Below are 22050 nucleotides of genomic sequence, written 5' to 3' on the forward strand. Positions count from 1 at the left end.
TTTCTTTCTTTCTTTCTTTGACAGAGAGAGATCACAAGTAGGCAGAGAGGCAGGCAGAGAGAGAGGAGGAAGCAGGCTCCCTGCGGAGCAGAGAGCCCGACGCGGGGCTCGATCCCAGGACCCTGAGATCATGACCCGAGCCGAAGGCAGTGGCTTAATCCACTGAGCCACCCAGGCGCCCCCAGCTTGCATTTTCGAAAGGCCCGCCAGAGGGATGCATTGGAGGTGGGTGGAAGGGCGGAGGCAGGAGACAAAGGGAGAGCTGAGAGGCCACCACAGGATCCAGGCAAAAGATGAACTCCTCAGAGGCACTGGGACCAGAGAGAAGAGGATGGATCCGGAAGTAGTTATGTGTCGTTGGGTGGTTGGAATGTGGTTTTGCCAAAAAGCATTGTTGTCACTGATGTGTGGACTGAATAGTACTCTTGACATAGCTCAGATTTTTTGTTTTGTTTTTGTTTTTGTTTTAAATTGGGTTAAACAGGTCTGCGTGGTAAGCCCCAGGATCAGACTGTTAGCCTCTCGCCTAGCTTCACAGGGCTGGAGACCCACCAGGCCTGGAGACTCCGGGGTAGCAGAGAGAAGAACCCAGGCCAAGGAGTGGCGGGAGGCAAGTTCCTGGTGTGGGAAGCTCCAAGCTGAGTTAGGGCATTTTCCCAGTTGAGAGGGGACCTGCCACCATAGGGACATCTGGAGACAGACCAGTTGAGAACCCCAGGTAGGCGGTGAGCCTCAAAAGAACCTGTAAGTAGGCAGCGGGAGGGCAGGCACAGGGCTCAGGTCCTAAGTAGGAGGACCCTACCCTTGCTGGGTAGTCTTGGGTGGAACAGGGAGGAGCACAGGCGGGAACAAAGCAAAGCCATTGCTAAGGCAGCTACTCAGGCACCAGGAGCAAAAGACAGGTTACCAAATTCCAGGGCGAAGCAATCAGAAAGCCTCAGAAAGACAGTTGAAATCCTCCTTATCTAATTGGAGTACAAAGTCAGGGTCAAAGACTGCCTTGTTCCCAGTCTCCAGGGGGGCTGATGATTAGACCTAGAGCTTGTGGCTCAGATCAGAGTGTGTCCCAGAGCCTAGGGCCAGGGTCATGGGGGAGGGGTCAGGTGCTGCAGTAGCGGGGAGAAGGCAGCAGAGCCTGCCAGTGACCTTTCTTTTCACATATTTGCTCCGGGGACATGTGCTCTGGGTCAGCTAGAAACCCAGCTACTCTCGCCAGCATCTTCCTGAGAGCCAATGACACTCCCCACTTCTGTCTCTGAGCCACCACCAGAAGCCCGGATGGCAGCAGCTTCCATGTGGGGTGGAGGGAGTGGTCGGATGGGAACACAGCCTAGATATGGTGGGGGAACAAAGGTTTTGGTGGTAAGTGGATCGACGGAGGCCTACACTGGGGCCTCCTGGAGACAGGCATTTAGGCAGAGGATGAGGGTGAGTTGGCCAGAGCCTGTGGGTCAGAACTGTCTGCGAAAAGTAGCCGTTGGATTGCAGGATATCTGCAGAGTTGGCTGTTTTCAGCAGAGAGGGAGAGGGAGGGGTAGAGGTAGAGGGAGAGAGAGAATCGCAAGTGGACACCACGCCCGGTGTAGAACCGGATGCGGGGCTGGATCTCACGACCCTGAGACTGTGACCTGAGCCGAAATCAAGAGTCAGATACTTAACCGACTGAGCCACCCAGGTGCCCCTGGACATTGATTTTCACAAAACTTCTCTGGAGCGTTCAAGCCACACTTATACTCATAGCCCTTCTATATGGACAGTGTGAGTCTGTCTAACCTGCGGTGGGGTTTCTAAAAGAGAACCTACCCCTATCACAAGGTCATTAAAGTGTAGAAAGTACCACAACGGTCAGGAGGCTTCATCTACTTGGTGTAAGGTGCTGTATTATAGTTGGTTATGAAGGATTTCAGTCTAGTATGATAATAAACTGTTGTCAAAGAAAAGGAAAAAAGCTTCAAAAAACAGTTGAAGTTTTTGTTTTATATATTCGGTGTTTAGCTCCAGTGTTTATAACTCAAAAATTCTAATTTGGAGGGGACTAAAAGGAAACATCTAGAATTTTCTGGGTTCATACTTATTTTTTAGGAAGCTCAGAAGAGTGTCCTCAGTGAGTTTTCTTTAATATTGAAGAGTTCACATCAGAGCAGAGTTTATTAGTGCTTTTCAAGCTCCTTTATTTCTTATTTAATTCTTCTCTCTATCCTTCTAAACAAGAACCAAGAAGCTGGGCACTGACATCTTACATCTGCGATCTTCAGATTTATTGCTTTTTTTAATATGCTGAGGGAAGCAAGAAAGAGGTTATTAAAACCTTCATTCTCAAATGTTCACCCTTCACTTCCTGAACATGGGAATTTCAAGAAATCTCATTTGTTCTGATTGGGCCCATTTGGAATGTGTGATAATTCGGACATGCCAGGCTGACACGAAACTTTCTGCTTTCTGTTAAAAATAACTTTGCTAAGGGGCGCCTGGGTGGCTCAGCGGGTTGAGGCCTCTGCCCCCGGCTCAGGTCATGATCCCAGAGTCCTGGGATCGAGCCCCACGTCCGGCTCTCTGCTTGGCAGGGAGCCTGCTTCCTCCTCCCTCTCTGCCTCTCTGCCTCCTTGTGATCTCTGTCAAGTAAATAAATAAATTCTTAAAAAAAAAATAATAACTTCGCTAAGCCAGTTCCTTGTGTCAGTAATGGCACTATGTTGCCCCTCTCAAGGTGAAGGCCAGTTCTCGTCTCCATTTTCAGTGATGATATTTGCTTTAAGAGATAAGCATGCTGAAACTTAAAAGAATTTTTACCTATTTGCTTAAAATTTGCTAAGGTTATACAGTTTCTTCTCTTGTCAGAGTTCTTAAAGATGTTCTAAGAAAAAAAAATCCACCGTGTTTTAAAAATGTTTTATAAGTAAGTCATTTTAATCCCCTCTGGGCAAATTAATGAGGCCTTATCAATGTTATTGTCAGTACTTACAACTGAAGAACTCCTACAGATCCCATTTTCTCCCCGAAACTATAAATTATGCTGTGATACCCTTTTTACTTTCTGTCCTTATTTCAAGGAGACAGATTTTATGCTGAAAGCTGTGTATTTTTCTATTTTATACCTTGAATACTCATGAAAGATTAAAATAAAGCAACTTAATTAAGTTTCTCATAATGTAAGCAGAGTCCACTAGATGATATTCTTGAGGGAATAAAATGGAAGCAGTCCTCGAAGTATGGATGGTGGCCCCAAATGAAAGAGGATATTAAATTTTAAGTGCAAGATGTACATGCCTGTCTTTATCCATTATCGAGGGGACTAACCAAGAACGGAATAAACTAGCTGGAAACCCGTTTCTTCCAACTGATGCTTCTTTTTTTTTTTTTTTTTAAGATTTTATTTATTTATTTGACAGACAGAGACCACAAGTAGGTAGAGAGGCAGTCAGAGAGAGAGAGGGGGAAGCAGGCTCCCCACCGAGCAGAGAGCCCGATGCGGGGCTCGATCCCAGGACCCTGGGATCATGACCTGAGCCAAAGGCAGAGGCTTTAACCCACTGAGCCACCCACCCAGGTGCCCCTGATGCGTCATTTTTATAAGGAGGAAAAACAGGCATTTAATAAGGAGGAAAAACTCTCTATTACCTCCAGTTTTTCATTAATCTGGTAGGTCTTTCCAAACCATGATTCCCCTCTGTGGGAAATAGCTCCTACCTGTCTGCAAAAGCGAATATGTCGGGTGGGCGGTTTTCAAAGTCCCCGATCATGGCTGTCTTATAGTTAGCAGCTCTCTGCTGTTCAAACCTCACAGCTTCTCTTCTCCCTAGGCATGACGGAGATGGTGCGTAAAATTACTCTGAGCAGAGCCGTGAGAATCATGCAGAATCTCTTTCCTGAGGAGTACAACTTCTATCCTCGCTCTTGGATTCTGCCTGACGAGTTCCAGCTCTTTGTTGCTCAGGTAGATGACACTCTGTCCCCGGGACCCTTGAATTATGTCATGGTTGCAACTGTGTCCTGGAAGCTGGGTCCTGGGTCCTGTGTACTGGGAGCTGGGGTGGGTGGCGGGAGGGGGGGTGTCCTTGGGAAGCTGCAGCTAGCCAAGGGAGTGTCCCAACAGTACACTTGCTGTGAATAGGTGGGGTGACAGGTAGGCAAGCAGAAGAAGTGCATCTTGGCACGAGGAGACTGGCCTGGGGCTGAGATTGGGAGCGGGGTCATGGAGCTGATGTTTGGAAAGCGAGGGAGACAGGGCTGGAGCAGGCGGCTGAGCCCATCAGCAGACTGGGACCATTCAGGCGAATCCAGGGTGGTCTCCCCGGCTTCCTGTGGTGTGAAATGTGGGAGGTTGGGCTCTGTTTCGAGGCTCTGGAGGAATCTGATACACTGTGGAGGTGGCCTGGGGGAACCGTTTAAGTGTCCTGCTTTAAATCTGTTCCGGACTCCATTTTCTAATCGCCCATTCCATATCAAAGCAAAATGTTTGAGCATGAAATACTTTGGGGCCTTCACCACTGACTGTGAGACAGTACCAGTAGGGAAACTGAATTGAGGATTGCCGTTATTCATTTAGGACCCTTTTCAAAGCCATTGCCTGTGGGTTCCACGGTCCATACCACACCTCTGAGGGTAACTGTACAACACATGCCGATTTTACTGTGATGGATAGGGTTCATACCATTTACTGGTCCTACTGTGTTCTGGGCATTGTGCCAGAAGCTTAATGTTATTTCTTTCAATCCTTACAGCAATCTTGTCAAGTCGGTCGTATTATAATCCCATTTTGTGGATGAGGAAACAGACTTTGATAAGCAAGGTGACTTGCTGGAGAAGTGAAATTTAAACCTAGAGCTGATTTCAAGACCTATGGATTTTTTTTTTTTTAAAGATTTTACTTATTTATTTGAGAGAGAGAGAGAATGAGCAGGTGGGAGTGGTATAGGGAGAAGGAAACTCCCCGTTGAGCAGGGCGCCTGATCCGGGGCTCGATCTTGGCATCATAACCTGAGCTGAAGGCAGATGCTTAACCCATTGAACCACCTGGGCACCTCAAGTCTTTTGCCTTTTTTTTTTTTTTTTAAGATTTTATTTATTTGTCATAGAGAGAGGGAGTACAAACAGGGGAAGCAGCAGGCAGAGGGAGAAGCAGGCTCTCCGCTGAACTAGGAGCCTGATGTGGGACTTGATCCTAGGTCCCTGGGATCATGACCTGAGCTGAAGGCTGACGCACACAGGCTGAGCCACCCAGGCGTCCCAAGTCCTATGCTTTTTATCAGCTGTCTTATTGCCTGCTTGTTGCTTTGGTTTTAATATTAAATGATAAAACTTGTAATAAAATGATGATTTATTAAGCACAAAAAAACCTTGAAGTGGTAATTTTTTAAAAGGAAGCTCTCTATGGGGTGGTGGTCACATGGGTTTATACATTTCTTAAAATTCATCTGATTATTAACCTAAAATGCATTGTATTGCATGCAAATTATACTTCAGTAAATTAAAAAGAACACAAACTCTCGGCGGCTCCTCATACTCACCCCTCAATTTCCCACTTCTGTGGCTCTGCTCATGTCCTTGTCCCTGTGTGGAGTATCTTGCTGTCCCATTTCCACAACTCTATGTCTAACTATACTGTGAATTTAAATGAGATACCTATCAGCCGTGCCTTCAAAATCAGATACGTGAGAATTTTTCCATCAACCCCTAAGTTCCTCTTGTGCCTCCTTGCAGTCCATTCCTCAACTCCTCCAGCCCAGGCAACCACTGGTCAGTCTGTATTCTCATTAGAGATTTGGTTTGCCTGTAAATGGAATGTGAGATATATATATATATATGTGTGTGTGTGTGATGTGAGATATATATATACAGATATATATATCTCTCTCTATATATATTCAAGACCTATATCTATATCTATATCTATATCTATATATATATATCTCACATCACACACTTGAGTCTTTATTTCTCTTTCCGAAATAAATTTTTGAGATTCATCTCTGTTTGTTGTATAGTTTAGCCATTTGTATTTTTATTGGTGAGTAATATGCCATTGTATGAATTTGCTGTTCCATCTCCCACTTGACGGGCATTTGGGTCATCCCCAGTTTGGGGGTTTTATAAATAAAACTGCCATGACTGATCACATGCAAGTCGTTGATTGAAAAACATTTGATCACATTGCATGTGATCAAATGTTTTCATTTCTCTTGGGTAAAACCTACGAGTAGAATTTTTGGATCATATGGTATATGTATGTTTAACCAATAAGAACTTGCTGAACTTTTTTTTCCAAAGTGGTTATACACCGTCACCAATAGTGTGTGAGAGTTCTGTTTGTTCCACATCATTGCCAAGCCTTGGTATTGTTAGTTTTTTGAATTTTAGACATTCTGGGAGATGGGTAGTTGTATCTCTCTGTGGTTCTAATTTATACCTCCCCTATGACCAGATGTTGAACATTTTTTCATAAGCCTTTTGGCCGTTCAGATGTCTTCTTCTGATAAGTGTACAGTCAGACTTTTGCTCATTTCTCTGGGCATTTTATTTTTTAAGTTGTAGGTTCCTTATAGATTCTGGGTAGAAGTCTTTTATATGCGTATTATGAATATTTTCTCCCTCTCTTCATGTTTCAACTCAGCCTTTTGAGGAATAAATGTTTTTAATTTTGGTGAAGTTGAACTTACTATTTTTTTTTCTTTTTTAGTTTGTGCTTTTGTGTGATATCTAAGGCATCTTTGACCAATTAAAGTGAAGATTTTATACTATTTTTTTTCCTAGAGGTTTGTTAGTTCTAATGTTTGCATTTAGGTTTATGATTCATTTCTTTATTTTTTAATTTTTTAAAATTTTTTAGAGATTTTATATATTTATTTGACAGAGATCACAAGTAGGGAGAGAGGCAGGCAGGGAGAGACACAGAGGAGAGAGCCTGACATGGGGCTCAATCCCAGAACCCTGAGATCAAGACCTAAGCTGAAGGCAGAGGCTTAACCCACTGAGCCACCCAGGTGCCCCTTTATGATTCATTTCAACTTAGTTTCTGTGTCTGGGATACATCAGTGTTGAAGTTTACTTTGTTCCATAGGGATAGTCAGTTGTTCAGTGCCGTGTGTTGTAAGGATGATGGTCTCCCTCATTGAATTAATTACCTTGTCAATCTTGTTGAAAACCAGTTGACGGTATGTGTTTGGTCTGTTTTCTTCCATTCATTGCACATGTATTCTCATGCATTTTATCTTGATTACTCTAAGTCGGAGTCAGTCTGGATATCAGCTAGTGCAAGTCTTCCCACTTGTTTATCATCATAATTGTTGTGGTTATTACAGTGCTTTTGCATTTCCCTATCAGTTTCATAACCAATTTGCCCATTTCTACAAAGCAGCCCACTGGGGCTTGGGTTGGGATTGCTTTGAATCTACAGAGCAGTGTGGAGACAGTGGACATCTTAACAGTGTCGACTCATCCAATCCATAACTTTTTTCTCCGTTTATTTAGATCTTCCTCAGTTGACTTCAACAATGTTTTATAACTTTCAGAGTACAAGACTTCCGTAAGAAGTTTTTTTTTTATGCTATGATGAATGGTATATTTTGAATTTCAGTTTCTTATTGTTCATTGCTAGTATGTAGACATCCAGTTGACTCTTTACTTTTGAACTTGTAGTGTCTGACCTTGCTCAAGTCCCTTGTTAGTTCTACAAGTTCTTTTTTTGTAGATTTGCTAGGTAATTTGTTTCTTTCAAGGAATTAATTCATTTATCTGAGTTGTCCAATTTACTGATGGAAGTTTTGAAAAACAGTATTTCCTTACTTTTTAATGTCTATGAGATATGTAGTAATCTCCCCATTTCATTGCTGATATTGGTAATTTGCTTTTCTTTTTCTGAGCCGAAGGCAGACGCTTAACAACTGAGCCACGCTGGTGCCCCCTACGTTTTCTTTTTCTTTCTCTCTTTTTCTTTCTTTTCCTTCCTTCTGGAGTTGTTGGTGTGGCATCTGGTAAATGTCAATTAAGCCAAGTTGGTACTTGGTACTGTTCACATATCCCTTACTAATTTACTGCCTACTTGTCCACTCAGTCACTGAGAGGGTATGTTGAAATTTCCAGATCTCTATGTGGATTGTCTATTTCTCCTTTTAGTTTTATCTGTTTTTGCTTCATGTACTTTTGAAGTTGTTGTTAGCTTGATGATGTGACTCCATTAGAAGGTAAATTTCCTTGTCCTGAAATCTACTCTTTTTGATATTAATACAGGACCTCCAGCTTCTTTTGGCTTAGTATTTGCATGGTATATCTTTTTACATTTCTTTTACTTTGAACCTATTTGCATTTTTAAAGATTGCTTCTTGTTGACATCTTGTAATGGGGTTATGATCTTTTATCCAGTTTGACAATCCCTGCCTTTTAATTTGTATGCTTTGCTTTGTCCTCAGCCAGCCTTCTGTTCCTTCATCACCATCGTTTGCTTATGCCCTCAGCTGCTGCTGGATATTTAGATTGATTCCAGTTTTGTCCTATTACAAATAAACATACTATGACTCTCCATGTCTGAGTCTTTGTGTGGACATATGATTTCATTTCTCTTGAGTAAATGCTAAAGAATGGAGTTTCTAGATCATATAGTAGGTGAGTATTTGATATTAAAGAAAGTACCAATTGTTTTCCAAAGTGGTTGTGTCATTTTATATTCCCTCAGCCATGTATAAGGATTTTAGTTCTTCCACATCCTTGTCAACACTTGGTGTTAGTCAGTTTTTTCAATTTTAGCTATTCTAATAGGTGTGTAGCCTTTTCTTATTATGTAGTTTGTATTTCCCTAGTTACTAATGATATAGAACATCTTTTCATGTGCTTTGCCATCCAAATGCATTCTTTTTTAAGATTTTTTTATTTAAAAATTTTTAATGCATTCTTTAGTGAAGTAAATTTATATCTTGTGTCCATTTAAAAAAATTGAGTATTTGTATTGCTGAGTTTTGAGAGTTATGTATTTTTTTTTAAGATCTTATTTATTTATTTGACAGACAGAGATCACAAGTACGTAGAGAGGCAGGCAGAGAGAGAGAGGGAAGCAGGTCCCCGCAGAGCAGAGAGCCCAACGTGGGGCTTGATCCCAGGACCCCAAGATCACAACCCGAGCCGAAGGCAGAGGCTCAATACACTGAGCCACCCAGGTGCCCCAAGTGTTATGTATTTTGAATATAGGTAATTATCAGATGTATCAATTACAAATATTTTCTTCCAAGCTGTGCCTTGTCTTTTCATTGTCTTAACAGTATCTTTTGAAGATGAAATTTTTCATTCTGATGAAGTCCAGTTTATCAGTTTATTCTTTTATGAATCCTGCTTTTGGTGTTATACATAAGAACCTTTACTGAGCCCAAACTCACAAATATATTTTATGTTTTTGTCTAGAAATTTTATAGTTTTAAGTTTAGATCTATGATTCATTTGAGTTAATTTTTGAATGTGATGTGAGGTATGGATTGAAGTTAACTTTTTTTGGAAGTAGATATCCATTTGTTTCAGAAACATCTGATGAACATACTAACCTTTCTCTGCCAAACTGCCTTTGCATTTATGTTGAAAATAGTTGCTCAAGTGTGTGAGGGTGTTTCTGAATTCTCTACTCTATTCCGTTGATGTATTTGTTTATTTTTATGCTAATACCTCACTGTCTTATTTACTGTAGCTTTGCAATAAGTCTTGCAATCAGGTCATATAAGTCCTCCCACTTTGTCATTTTTTTCAAAGTTGTCTAGGCTGTTATAGTCTTTTGATATGCAATATGAATTTTAGAATCAGCTTGTCAGTCTATAAAAAAGCCTGCTGGGATTTTGATTAGGATTGCTTTGAATCGGGGCGCCTGAGTGTCTCAGTGGGTTAAGCCGCTGCCTTCGGCTCAGGTCATGATCTCAGGGTCCTGGGATCGAGCCCCGCATCGGGCTCTCTGCTCAGCAGGGAGCCTGCTTCCTCCTCTCTCTCTGCCTGCCTCTCTGGCTGTGATCTCTGTCTGTCAAATAAATAAATAAAATCTTTAAAAAAAAAAAAAGGATTGCATTGAATCTACATTTCACTTTAGGTAGAATCAAACATCTTAACAGCATTGGGTTTCTTTTTTTTTTTTCCAGCATTGAGTTTCTGATACATAATATATATATCTCCTTTTATTTTATATGTAATGTTTTATATATATATATATATATATATATACTTTTATTTAGGTCTTCTTTAATTTCATTGGGCAATGTCTTTTATTTTTTAGTGCATAAGTTTTCCCATCTTTTGTCTAGTTTATTCCTAAGTATTTCAAATTTTTGGTAAATTGGCAATGTTGTATTTTATTTTATTGATTAATTAATTAATTTATTTATTTGACAGACAGAGATCACAAGCAGGCAGAGAGGCAGGCAGAGAGAGGGGGAAGCAAGTTCCCCACTGAGCAGAGAGCCCAATGTGGGGCTCAGTCCCAGGACCCTGGGATCATGACCTGAGCCGAAGGCAGAGGCTTTAACCCACTGAGGCACCCAGGCACCCCACAATGTTGTATTTTAAACTTCAAGATCTAGTTGTTTATTTTGAGTATGTAGAAATAGAATTGACTTTTATGTATTGATCTTATATCCTAAAACCTTGTTAAACTCAGTAGTTTCAGCAGCTTATTTTGTAGATTCCACTGAATTTTCTGTATGACTATCATGTCCTCATAATTTTTTACTTTCCGATCAGCCCTTTATTTCTTTTTCTTACCATATTGCATTGGCTAGAACCTCCATATACTGTCAAATAGAAGTGATGGGAGAAGACATCCTAGCCTTGTTCTTGATCCTTGGGGATAAGCCTTTAGTTTTGCATCATTAAGTATGGGTTACTTGTAGATTTCTTGTAGATGCTCTTTACTAGGTTGATGAAATTCCCTTTTGTTCCTTGTTTCCATGATTTTGTTTTGCTTTTAATTAGAAATGGGTGTTGGATTTTGTTACATACTTTCCTTGAGTCTATTGAGATGATCATATGGAATTTCTTTTTTAGTTTATCAATATAAATAATATTGATTGATTTTTGAATATCAAATAAACCTTGCATTGCATTCCTTAGATAAATCCCACTTGTCATGATATAGTATCCTCTTTATATATTGTTGGAGTTGATTTTCTAAATTTTTTTAAAGAATGTTTGGATCTATATTCATGAGGGATATTGTTCTGTAGTTTCTTTCTTTCTTTCTTTCTTTCTTTCTTTCTTCTTCTTCTTCTTCCTTCTTCTTCTTCTTCTTCTTCTTCCTTCTTCTTCTTCTTCTTCTTCTTCTTCTTCTTCTTCTTCTTCTTCTTCTTCTTCTTCTTTCTTCTTCTTCTTCTTTGCAATGTCTTTGCCTGGTTTTGCTCTCAGAATAATTCTAGTCACATAGAATGAGTTGCAAGTATTCTCTACTCTTAAATTTTCCAAAAGAGTGTGTAGAATTGGCATTATTTCTTTCTTAAATACTTGGTAAAGGGGCGCCTGGGTGGCTCAGTGGGTTAAAGCCTCTGCCTTCGGCTCAGGTCATGGTCTCAGGGTCCTGGGATCGAGCCCCGCATCAGGCTCTCTGCTCCGCGGGGAACCTGCCTCCTTCTCTCTCTCTGCCTGCCTCTCTGTCTAGTTGTGATTTCTCTCTGTCAAATAAATAAATAAATAAATAAAACTTGGTAAAACTCACCAGTGAAGTCATGTGGACCTGATGGTTCTTTATGGGAGGGTTTTTAACTAAAATTTCAATTTCTTTAACAGACATCGGCTATTTATGTTTTCTGTTTCCTCTTGAATGAGCCTTGGTAGTTTGTCCTTCAATGAGTTTGTCCATTTTTGCATTCCTACAAATATTCTTGAACTTTGTTGTCGGATCTAATTAAATCATGCAGAAATAGATTTGGGTCTTGTTTTTAAGTTTTGTCAGGCAGAACTGGAGCAGTGTTCAGTCTAACCGAATCATTCCTTACTACCGATGGAAGTATTAGCATCTACTAATTCACCTGATGCTCTGTGAACCATGGTGTTTTCTAGTCTGGCTGGTGAGAGCGGACGCTATTCCAGGCTGTGTGTGGGCACCAGGCATTGCTACCTCTAGTCCTTTTGAGTGTTTCTTTCCTTGGTCTCAGGTAGTTTCCTCAGAATCACTCACTGATTTGTACTCAGCTAAATACTAATGGGAAACCCTCTGTGGCTCTCCAGAGTCCTCTCTTTGTGAAGAAATCTCCTTTCCAGTAGTCCGTCCTGAGAACACTAGCTAGCGTAGTCACCCTGACTCACAATTTCATTTCCTCAGCTCCGAGGTTCTATTGAGCTAGAATCTTTCTCCAAGCAGTAAACTGGAGCAGTCACAGGGCTCACATCATTTGATTCTCAATCCTCAGGAATCATAGTCCTTTGCTGCCTGATGTCCAGTGCCTCCAAAACCATTCTTAATATATTCTCATATTTTATGGTTGCTTCAGATGGGAAGGTAAATCTAGTTTCTGACAGTACGTCTTAGCTGGAAGTGGAAGTCCTCTGAATGAATAGACACTTACTGAGTATTTTTTACCTAGGGTGCCTAATTTAAAATTCTTCAGCTATCCGAATAGGGTTCTTCTATTATTCATAGGAGAGGAAAGTGAGGCCCAGAGAGGTTAGGTGATTTTGTCAAGGTAATACAGCTTGGAAGACTAGCTCCAGAGTCAATACTTGAACTTCCTGTGCTATACTGTGGGTGGATATTTGAATACGTTTGTGGATAAGGTACAGAACTCTTCCAGAGAAAGGAGTAAAACTTTGCTGGTGATAAGAGGGTTAGTCAGGGTAGAGGGCAGATGGCATAGAGGGAGGGGGAAGGCTTCCTCCTAGAGGTGACCCCTGATTCAATTTTGAAATAATGAGCTTGCCTTGTAGACTATCCAAAGAAGAGCATTCAGGCCAAAAGCAGTAGCTTGTACAAAGTTGCATAGATGTGAAATAGTGTGACATATTGGAATGCTAAGGAGTTTGGTATTACTGGAGTTTAAAAGAAGAGGGTTGTCAGTAGATAAAGTTAGAGAAATAGAGGCCAGATCAGGGAAGACCTTGAATGCCAGATTAATAGGAGGAAGCCTTGAGAGGGTTAGGTAGAGGATGGGGAAGGAATGTGGTTCTCTCTGGTGGAGGAGTATAGACAGGATTGGGGAGGGCAGAGGAGTGAGACCTGTGGAAAGGATGCTTGGCTTGGCCAGGTGACAGAGATGCTGAGGCTTGTCCTGAGACACGAAGACAGGAGTGTGATGCAGAGAAGGACCAGGCGTGTGGCATATTTAGAAAGGGGAAACTACAGAACTCTGAGACAGATAGGAGAGGCGGGTGAGGAAGAAGGTGGAATCTGGTAGGGGTGCTGTTTGTTAAGATGCGCGAGAGAAGGAGGAGCAGATTTGGTGGAGAAGATGGAAAGTCATGCTAGTGCTTGCTGTCTAAGTGTTGGCTTTCTGACGGTAGCTACTCAGAGAGACCATCATCAGTAAAACAGGAGCTAGGTCAGGTGATTGACAGGGACTCTTCTAGTTTGAGCACTGGAATTCCTGAACTGTCAAAGCCTATTTGATTGATGCTTCAAGTACCTCAAACTGTTTAGTTCCCTAGTACAAAAGAGGATTTCTTTGTCTCTAAGATGATATTCATCTAGAATCTGCTGACTCAGGGCTTGGCACATGCAGAATGAGACCATGAAAACCCTACTGTAATCACTTGCTGGGAAGCCCAACCCATCACTTATTTTCCTGGGACCTCCAGTAAGCCCCTTCCTCCAGCCCCAGTTCTCCATCTGTTAAGTGGGGGAGTGATCTGAACCTTAGAGTGATTGTGCACATCCAGGGAGTATAGAATGATAAATGCTTTATTAGCTGCGAAGCTGATTAAACAAATGTGGCATTCTTATTTTTAATATATCCTTTGTTTTAATGCAAAGCAATGCGCTCCTATTAAGAATTCAAAGAATATAGGGACATGTGAAGAGTGAAAAAATATCCCTACTCATTAGGTTATTTGAACACTAGTGTGTATCCTTCCAGCTTTTTCCTCCATGTGAACAAAGATATGCTGTAACACACACAGTTCTTTTTCTTTAAAGAAATGGGATGATGCTGTGCGTTCTCTTCTCTAGCCTGCCATTTCCTCTACTACATTTTATACATCTTTCCATGTCACTGCTGCAAAGTACTCTCTTGCATGGATGCACCACGACTTGCAAAGCCATTCTGCTTCTGATGACCCTATAGGTACTTCTCCTATTTCTTTCATTCAACGAATAATTCTGTCAGGTGTACCCTCGCATGCAGTTATCTTCATACCCGCGTGCCAGCATTGCTTCAGACAGGTATCTTGAAGTGGAATTGCTGTATTCAAAGATATGTGCATTTACATTTTGACAGGTAAAGCCAAACACGAGGCTTTATTAGAAATGGTGCACTTCATTATGAGAGTAAACAGTGTCTTGTGATTGCCTTGGAAGTGAGATTTGAGAGGCGTTGGGGGAGGTGTCTTTGCTTTGTGACTCCTGGCAACAGTGGGGGGCGTTTGATTAGCTGTAACACATTCTTAAACCTGACACTTTGCAGGTATTTTGTTTGTCACGTTAATTAAGATTATATTTATTTCCTCAAAGGACAGGGAAGATCCACATCACTCATGATACTTGTCTGCAAAACTGGTACCCACATTTGATCAGCAGGTGGCGCTAGCAGGAAGCAAGTAGGATTCTCAGTGGAAATTTTTGTGAAGAGGGGAGGATGCGGGCTTGCTTTCTCCTGTTAGCAGATGGCCAATAAAAAAATTCCTTGGAGTTTATTTTGCATATGGTCTTCCATCTGGGTATTTGAGAAAAGTACAGTTTTGTTATCAAAACAGTATTTATTATGGTGAAGGAGTTTGTATTTCGTAGCAGAAGAATTTTTCAGTGAATAAAGCCAAAAACCTGTTCAATAATCTTTTGCGGTTTCTTGGAGGGAACCAGCGAGCCTGGGCTTCCTCTCCCATTTTCCTCTCCAGTTACCATCCTCAGTTAGCGTTTATTGATTCAGCTCCTCGAGGCTGAATGAAGTGCATTATTTGCAAAACCCCCAGAGAACAATATTCTCCACTGGGTTTAGGAACTAGGAAAATGTGGAGTTATAAGTGGGTCAGAGTCGAGGCAGAAAGAAAACCTGCAGTGGGAAGCGTATATTCCTTGTCCTGAGTCCATGCTTGTCACATAACCTTCTGGAGACTTGGTTCCTCCCATGGTTTTCCTGCACTGAGATGCTATGCTGATCTGGCCGAGTTCAGGTCACTGGATGGCTGGCCCAGAGGATGAAGTCTCTGTGCCTTCCCCTGCCTTGTAGAGCCCTGCCCCCTCCGCAGCCTCAGCTGGCACCGTTTTCCACCCCATGCTCCAGGACATCCTTCCACAGTGAGCCTTTTAGGTAGCACGGTCTCTCTTAGCTCTGCATTTTATACATGCCTTTCCTTTCGCCCGGAGCACTCGTCTTCATCCTCTGTGCCCTTTTGCTACCTGCAAGACTGCCTTCTTTCGCCTGACCCATTTGGCTGATTCTGCAGACCCCTGTTTTCTTTTATTTTCTCTACAAACCTACTCTGCTCCCCAAGTCAGGGCAATCCTCCACAGTGCCTTGTTTTTCTCTCTTCCTGCCACTTGAGCCAACCCACCATAGTCACCTTTCTTTCCTACTCCAAGTCCCCCAAGGAAAGCGAGTGCCCGGACAGGTCTTACTCATCCCTAGCGCATATCCCAGTGCAAATTAATATGCAGATGCTTTGGTTCCAAAAATTGTTGTCTCTTGTGAGTTTAGCCACCAGAAGTTAGCTCCTCCGAGGGCCGGGGGACCAGCAAGACCCAGCCTGGCATTTTAGGAGGGTGTGGGCCAGACTTGGGCCATGAGGAGCTTCCCAGAATGCCATCCGGTGAGACGGTGGTTGGTCTGCTGCCCTTTCCTTGGTGATGCCCGACCCCCACCCGCACATGGAGCTCTTACACATCCGCAGCCGCTTGGAATACCTTCTGTTTATGCAGCGTGGCCTCCCCCGGAGGCTGCCGCAGTGGCCCAGGGTTCTGGTGCACAACTAGTCAAAGACTGAAGACAGAAGCTAGGAGACCCCAGCTGTCAGGAGAAGGCAGATGATTCAGGGCCGCTGGCGGGGACTCTGTAGGAGGCATGGTTTCACCTCCCCATCTGCTTCCAGTTTTGTTTTCTTTGTTGCCAAAAATAGAACTTCACCCCCTGCTTAGATAGATCATGCTGCTCTTGTGCCCCTTGCTTAACAGTTGGATTTGTTTACTGGAAAAATGATAGCATCTGAAACCCAAGAGGCTGCTCCTCTCTGGGAAGGCACACTGAGGTCCTATTCATTAGGAAGTCCTTTTAAGTAGCCCAGGTGACAACTGGCATCTTTACAGCTTCCCCAGTACGTTTTATATGCATAACCTCTGCTATCCTCACTCAGTTTGGGGAGGCATCATTATCTCGTTTGCCGATGAGGACGTGGAGGGTGGAGGGTCAGAATCTGAGAGGCTCGCTCATGGTTCCACGTGACTCTGCTATGGCCAGCGCACGCAGATTTCTGGCTTGGTGTAGCTCGAATATTTCCTGAGACCTACGAAGTGCCAAGTGCCAGTGATACCAAACAAGTTACATATATCCTGGCCCTTAGCAGTCCTTTAATGTGAAACGAAGGTCTGGACTGGAGTTAGGTGGCCTGGGTTCAAGTTCTGGCCCCGCCTCTTTTTGTTTTCCCCAAGCTCAAGTGCAACTGAGATGTAACTGACATGTAACATGTAAGTTTAAAGTGTACAGTGTGATGATTTGACATCTGTATGTATTTTGAAGTGATTACCACACAAGGTATGAAGTTAGTTAATTACCCCCTCGCCTGACATAATTACATTTTTGTGCATGTGGTGCGAACATTTCAGGTCTACTTTCTGAGCAGCTCTCAAGTACACAATACAGTACTGTGAGCTCTCCTTCCCGTTTCTGTACATCAGATCCCCAGAACTTAACACATCCTGTAGCTGGAAGTTTGTACCCTTTGGCCATCATCCATTTTTCCCACCTTCCAGCTCCTGGCAACCGCCACTCCACTCTCTGCGTCTCTGTGTTTCAATTCCACATATAAATGAGATCATACAGTATTTGTCTTTCTCTGACTTATTTTACTTAGCATAATGCCCTCAAGCTCCTTCTATGTAAAAGGCTGTATTTCCTTTTTTTTTAATGACTGAATAACATTTCATTGTATATATACACCACATTTTCTTTATCCATTCCTCTGTTGATGGACAGCAAGCTGGTTTCCACGTGTCAGTTATTGTGAATAATGCTGTAATAAACATGAGGATGCAAATATCTTTTAGAGCTAGTGATTTCGTTTTCTTTGGCTATATACCTAAAAGCGGGATTGCTGGTGGTTCTAGTTTTAATCTTGTGCGGCACTTCCATACACCTTCCCTAGTGGCCGCACCACTTTGTGTAATCACCGGCAGGTATGATGAAATGTCTCATTGTGTTTTTTTTTTTTTTAAGATTTTATTTATTTATTTGACAGAGAGACACACAGCAAGAGAGGAAACACAATCAGAGAGAGAGGGAGATGCAGGCTTCCCACCGAGGACAGAGCCTGATGCAGGACTCAATCCCAGGACCTTAGGATCATGACCTGAGCTGAAGGCAGAGGCTTAACGACTGAGCCACCCAGGCGCCCCGTCATTGTGGTTTTGATTTGCATTTCCTTGATGATGAGTGACATTGAGCATCCTTACATGTTCCTGTTGGCCATTTGTATGTCTTCTTCAGAAAAATGTCTGTTTGGGTCCTCTACCCTTTTTTAAATTGAAATTTCTTTCTCTTTGAATTGTATGAGTTCCTCATATAATTTGGGTACTAACCCCTTCTATGCTCTATGATTTGCAAATATTTTCTCCCAATTGATAGTTTTCCTCTTTCATTTTGTAGATTGCTTCTTTTCCTGTGCAGAAGCTTTTTATTTTGGTGTAGCCCCACCTGTTGGTTTTGGCTTTTGTTGCTTGTGTTTTTGGTGCCATATCCTGGCGCCGTCTCTTAAGAGCCTATGGGATCCTGGCCAAGTCATTGCTCCCCTCCCCCGAGGCTTCAGCACGTCCTCTGCCAATAGAAAAGATTATATAGCATCACCGAGGACGCTTTGTCCACTAGTCTTTTGCGATTCTGTGACTTTGGCTTTCCTGGATGTCCATTAAACTCCCCCCTAGAGTTAAAGAACATTCCACAGATTTCTGCTCTAAGCTTTCAGCTGCAGCACAAAGGGCCTTGTGTGATCAATCTTCTTCTTGCTAATGCCTGGTCAGGGCAGCCCGGGTTTGGCGAAGTGTGGATATCGAAGGCCACAATAGGGCAGTCCCCTTACCTCTGCCCACCCCCCACCCCGGAGGGTAATTGAAGCCACGTCCGCACATTGCTTCCAGAGTAGTCATGTGGGGTGGTTGGCTGGCTGAGACTAGCCAACATTGGCAGAGCCAAGACATGCTTCCTGTTGGGTCTGCCTAAAGCCCATTCAGAAAGATTCACATCTGAGCACCTTCTCCCCTCTCTCGACTATTTCTTTTGCCGGGGGTTCTCTTCCTGTGCTTGCTCACTTGACAAACTCTTATAAGGTTTCCCTGCATCAGTGTTGATGTCACCGAACCTAAGAAGACCTTTTCCGACCCCCACCCTCCCACTCCACCTCCCACTCCCCTGCACCCAGACCCATGGGCAGCTCCTCTGGACCCGAAGTCCATACTTTCCTTCAATTATAGGACCCCAAAGCACAAATGTTCCTGGTTGAAAGGTAGTGAGACAAGAGTTTGGGGTTGGTATGGACCCCAAAGGTTAAAATCCTTTTTAAAAAGTACTTTCTAAGTACGTACCTTGGGGAAGTGGTTTAATCACTCTGAGCTTCAATTTCCTCACCCACAGTACCACAGGGCTGCGATGAGAATCACACTGTGTCCCTCAGTGAGTGGACATTTAGTTATCCCTTGTCTCTGCTGGACGGGGGACCCTGGGGCACCAGAACCTGGTCAGAGGCATCTCCGTCCCCCACTGTCCAGCACAAAGGGGACCCTAAGGCATTTGTGTGCAACACATGAATACTGAGAGCAGTTTTGTAGTCTTCGATGGAAATTTAAGCCAGTGCTAAGATTGCTTAGACAGAGTATTCTGGGTGTTGTTGGCATATTAGAAATGTGAAGGTGGACTTATTTTAATTTTTCATTAAAACCTAATCTCGAGACTAATTACCTCAGTCTTTGGTGAGAGATCATTTAGGAGAGGAAAAAAGTGAAGACTTTGAAGAGAATCCCAGCTTGGCTTAACTTTTTTTCTCCCCTTAGATATTTTTTTCCCCTCAGAGACAGCCCTCTGCATTAATACTTTGCAAGAATAGAAGCTCTTTTGTCTAATTTTCTAAACTTGCATTTGGCCCCGAATACATTTAATGTTTTAAATCACAGCTGTTAGAATCTTACTCCTTTGCGGTACTGATTTATTATGTGCAATTGTGAGATGAATGTGATCATTAGCGAGCCACTGCCTGGATGTGCTTTCCCCCTCTAACAGCAAAGCTTTTAAAAAGAAAAAGTGAAAGAGGTAAACATTTTTCTGGGAGACTATTTTAAAGGTCAAGAAACCCTTGTTTCCCAAAACGAGTAAAAGGTCATTGTTCACCATTCAATTTTGTGCTTTCATTTCATTCGGCAAAAGTTCTTAGTGATGTCGCCTTAGTCACTTGAGGACACGTCTAATTTTCTCCCAGAAAATAGGGGCCCAATCTTGACTTCGGTGCCTGTTTCAAAAGGAAATTATGAAAATTGCTTTGCCTGTGCCTCCTCTCCTCGTCTCCAAAGAAACGGAGCGATCCCTGGAACTGTATCTCGTTCGGCTTCTGTTCTGTGTCATTGCCTTTTGCAGGAGCTGTTTCAGGGAAACAAGGCAGAGGAGAGATTCGGGGCGAGCAGGACGCAGTGATGGGATCCTCTAGCTCATTAATGAACTCATTCTCTCGTCCTTTCCTGCCCCTCAAGCACACACCCCCTCTTCCACCTCCTTCTGAAACTCACCCCACATGTTTCTGCAAGAGTTAGAAGACCCGGATAAAAGGATTTGTTTGGCTAGAGCAGATCTCGTAATAGTGCTTCTCTGTCCTTCTTGGACCTGATGGCCCCCTTCCGTCTCCTTTTCATTTTGACGTAATTTCAGACTTACTGAAAAATTGTAAGAATAAAGAAAGAATTTCTACACACCCTTCACTCAGATAACCCCAAATGTTAATGTTTCACCACATTCGTTTTCTCCTTGTCTCCCTCCCTCTCCCCTTTTTGAGAGCAAGTTGCATACGTGATGCCCCTTGACCCGGAAACACTTCCATGTGTGTTTCCTGAAGAAAACATTGTCCTTCATCACCACAAAAGCATGAAATTAACATTGATCCCATGCTCTTGTCTAATCTCATCATACTCAGAATGGATCCGGATTTCGACAGTTAGCCCCATACTGTATGTGAAAGAACCGGATCTGGTTGTGTCTCCAAAGCCTCCGGTAATCGGGGAGAATGTCCTAGTCTTTCTTTGTGTTTCATGACGTTGGTATTTTTGATGAGTACAGGCTAGTTGTTAGCAGACTGCCCCTCAATTTGGGTTTGCCTGGGGTTTCCTCATTATTCGCTTCAGGATCGGCATTTCTGCCAGGAACAGCCCAGAAGCAGGGTCGTGTCTTTCTCAGGGCTATCATCCGGAGGCATGTGATGTCAACCTGTCTTCTTACTGGTGATGTTCACTTTAATCATTGGGTTCAGGTGGTGTCTGCCAGATTTCCACTGAAAAATTACTATTTTCCCTTTCCGAATTAATAAGTACCTTGTGGGAAGATACTTCAAGACGGTATAATATCCCGTTACTCCTCCGATTTTCACCCTCTCATTTGAACCTCTATTAGTAATCCTTGCCTGAATCAGTTATTATTGGGATGGTTACCACATGGTGATTAGCTAACCCCATCGTTCCTTCTACATCCGTTCATTGAGTTTCTACTGCAAGGAAGAACGTTGTCTTCCCGTGTGTTTATCTGTGGACGTATGCATGTAGTGTGCACTCGTGGATTCTTATTTTCTCCAGTGGGTTATAACCCTTTACTGTCACTCTCCAATAATCCAAGATTTGGCCAGTGAAGTCCTGTGTCCTCGCAGCACTTCCTGTTCTTCTGTGAGCGCTCTCTCACTTTTGCCACAACAAGATGTTCCAGGCTTTTCTTACCTGTTCCCTGACCTAGACTTGGAATCAGTCAACTCTCCAAGAATGCCTAGTTTCTTTTGGTGGGTGTGAAGTGTGCTCCTTGCTACCAAGTGTCATTCCAGTGCCTTCCCCTTTTATAAAAAATATTTTGTGGTATTAACTTTACTATCCTGAAATGAAACATGATCCACCTACACACATAGTTTAAAAACAGAGTAACACCGAAAGTGTTCTCTAAAAGAGAAAATAAGGGGAAATATAAACATCTCACTAAGTAAATGCTTTGGCACCATTACTCTGAAAGACATAATAAAGTGATCAAATGTTTGCACCTCCCTCTGAGGAGCAGCTTTGGATATAAGTAAGACAATTTGATGAAACATTACAGTGTCTCTGTCTCTCGATAGATAGATAGATAACACAAGCCGCAATGCTATCAGTAAGGTGACATTTCTGAGCTATTGAACCACTCTTGATAAAATTCCAGGGAAAGAAAGGGCAAAGCATAGTTTTCCCTCTATTTACACAATTACTGCTTTCCTGGAAAACTGTGAGACTCAACTTAAATCACGTAGACAATTTTTTTTTTTTTAAGATTTTATTTATTTTATTTGACAGACAGAGATCACAAATAAGCAGAGGCAGGCACAGAGAGAGGAAGGGAAGCAGGCTCCCTGCTGAGCAGAGAACCCGATGCGGGGCTCTATCCCAGGACCCTGAGATCATGACCTGAGCCGAAGGCAGAGGCTTAACCCACTGAGCCACCCAGACTCCCCGAGACAATTCTTTTTGTTTTTTCG

At 42.7% G+C, this 22050-nt stretch overlaps 1 protein-coding gene across 4 annotated transcripts in view; it reads left to right on the forward strand.

The window, feature by feature from the left end:
- The window catches only part of TTLL11 (tubulin tyrosine ligase like 11), a 221181-nt gene that overhangs the window by 52100 nt on the left and 147031 nt on the right, over positions 1 to 22050 (forward strand). For 3 of the 4 annotated variants that reach the window (XM_046023174.1, XM_046023175.1, XM_046023177.1), the window contains exon 3: positions 3801 to 3934. The exons of the other annotated variant lie outside the window; for it this stretch is intronic. In XM_046023174.1, the coding sequence (XP_045879130.1) occupies positions 3801 to 3934 (134 nt within the window). The remainder of the gene's footprint in view (positions 1 to 3800; positions 3935 to 22050) is intronic. 4 annotated transcript variants of the gene reach the window in all.

This window comes from Meles meles, chromosome 11 (assembly GCF_922984935.1).
Source record: "Meles meles chromosome 11, mMelMel3.1 paternal haplotype, whole genome shotgun sequence".
NCBI classification, from domain to species: domain Eukaryota; kingdom Metazoa; phylum Chordata; class Mammalia; order Carnivora; family Mustelidae; genus Meles; species Meles meles.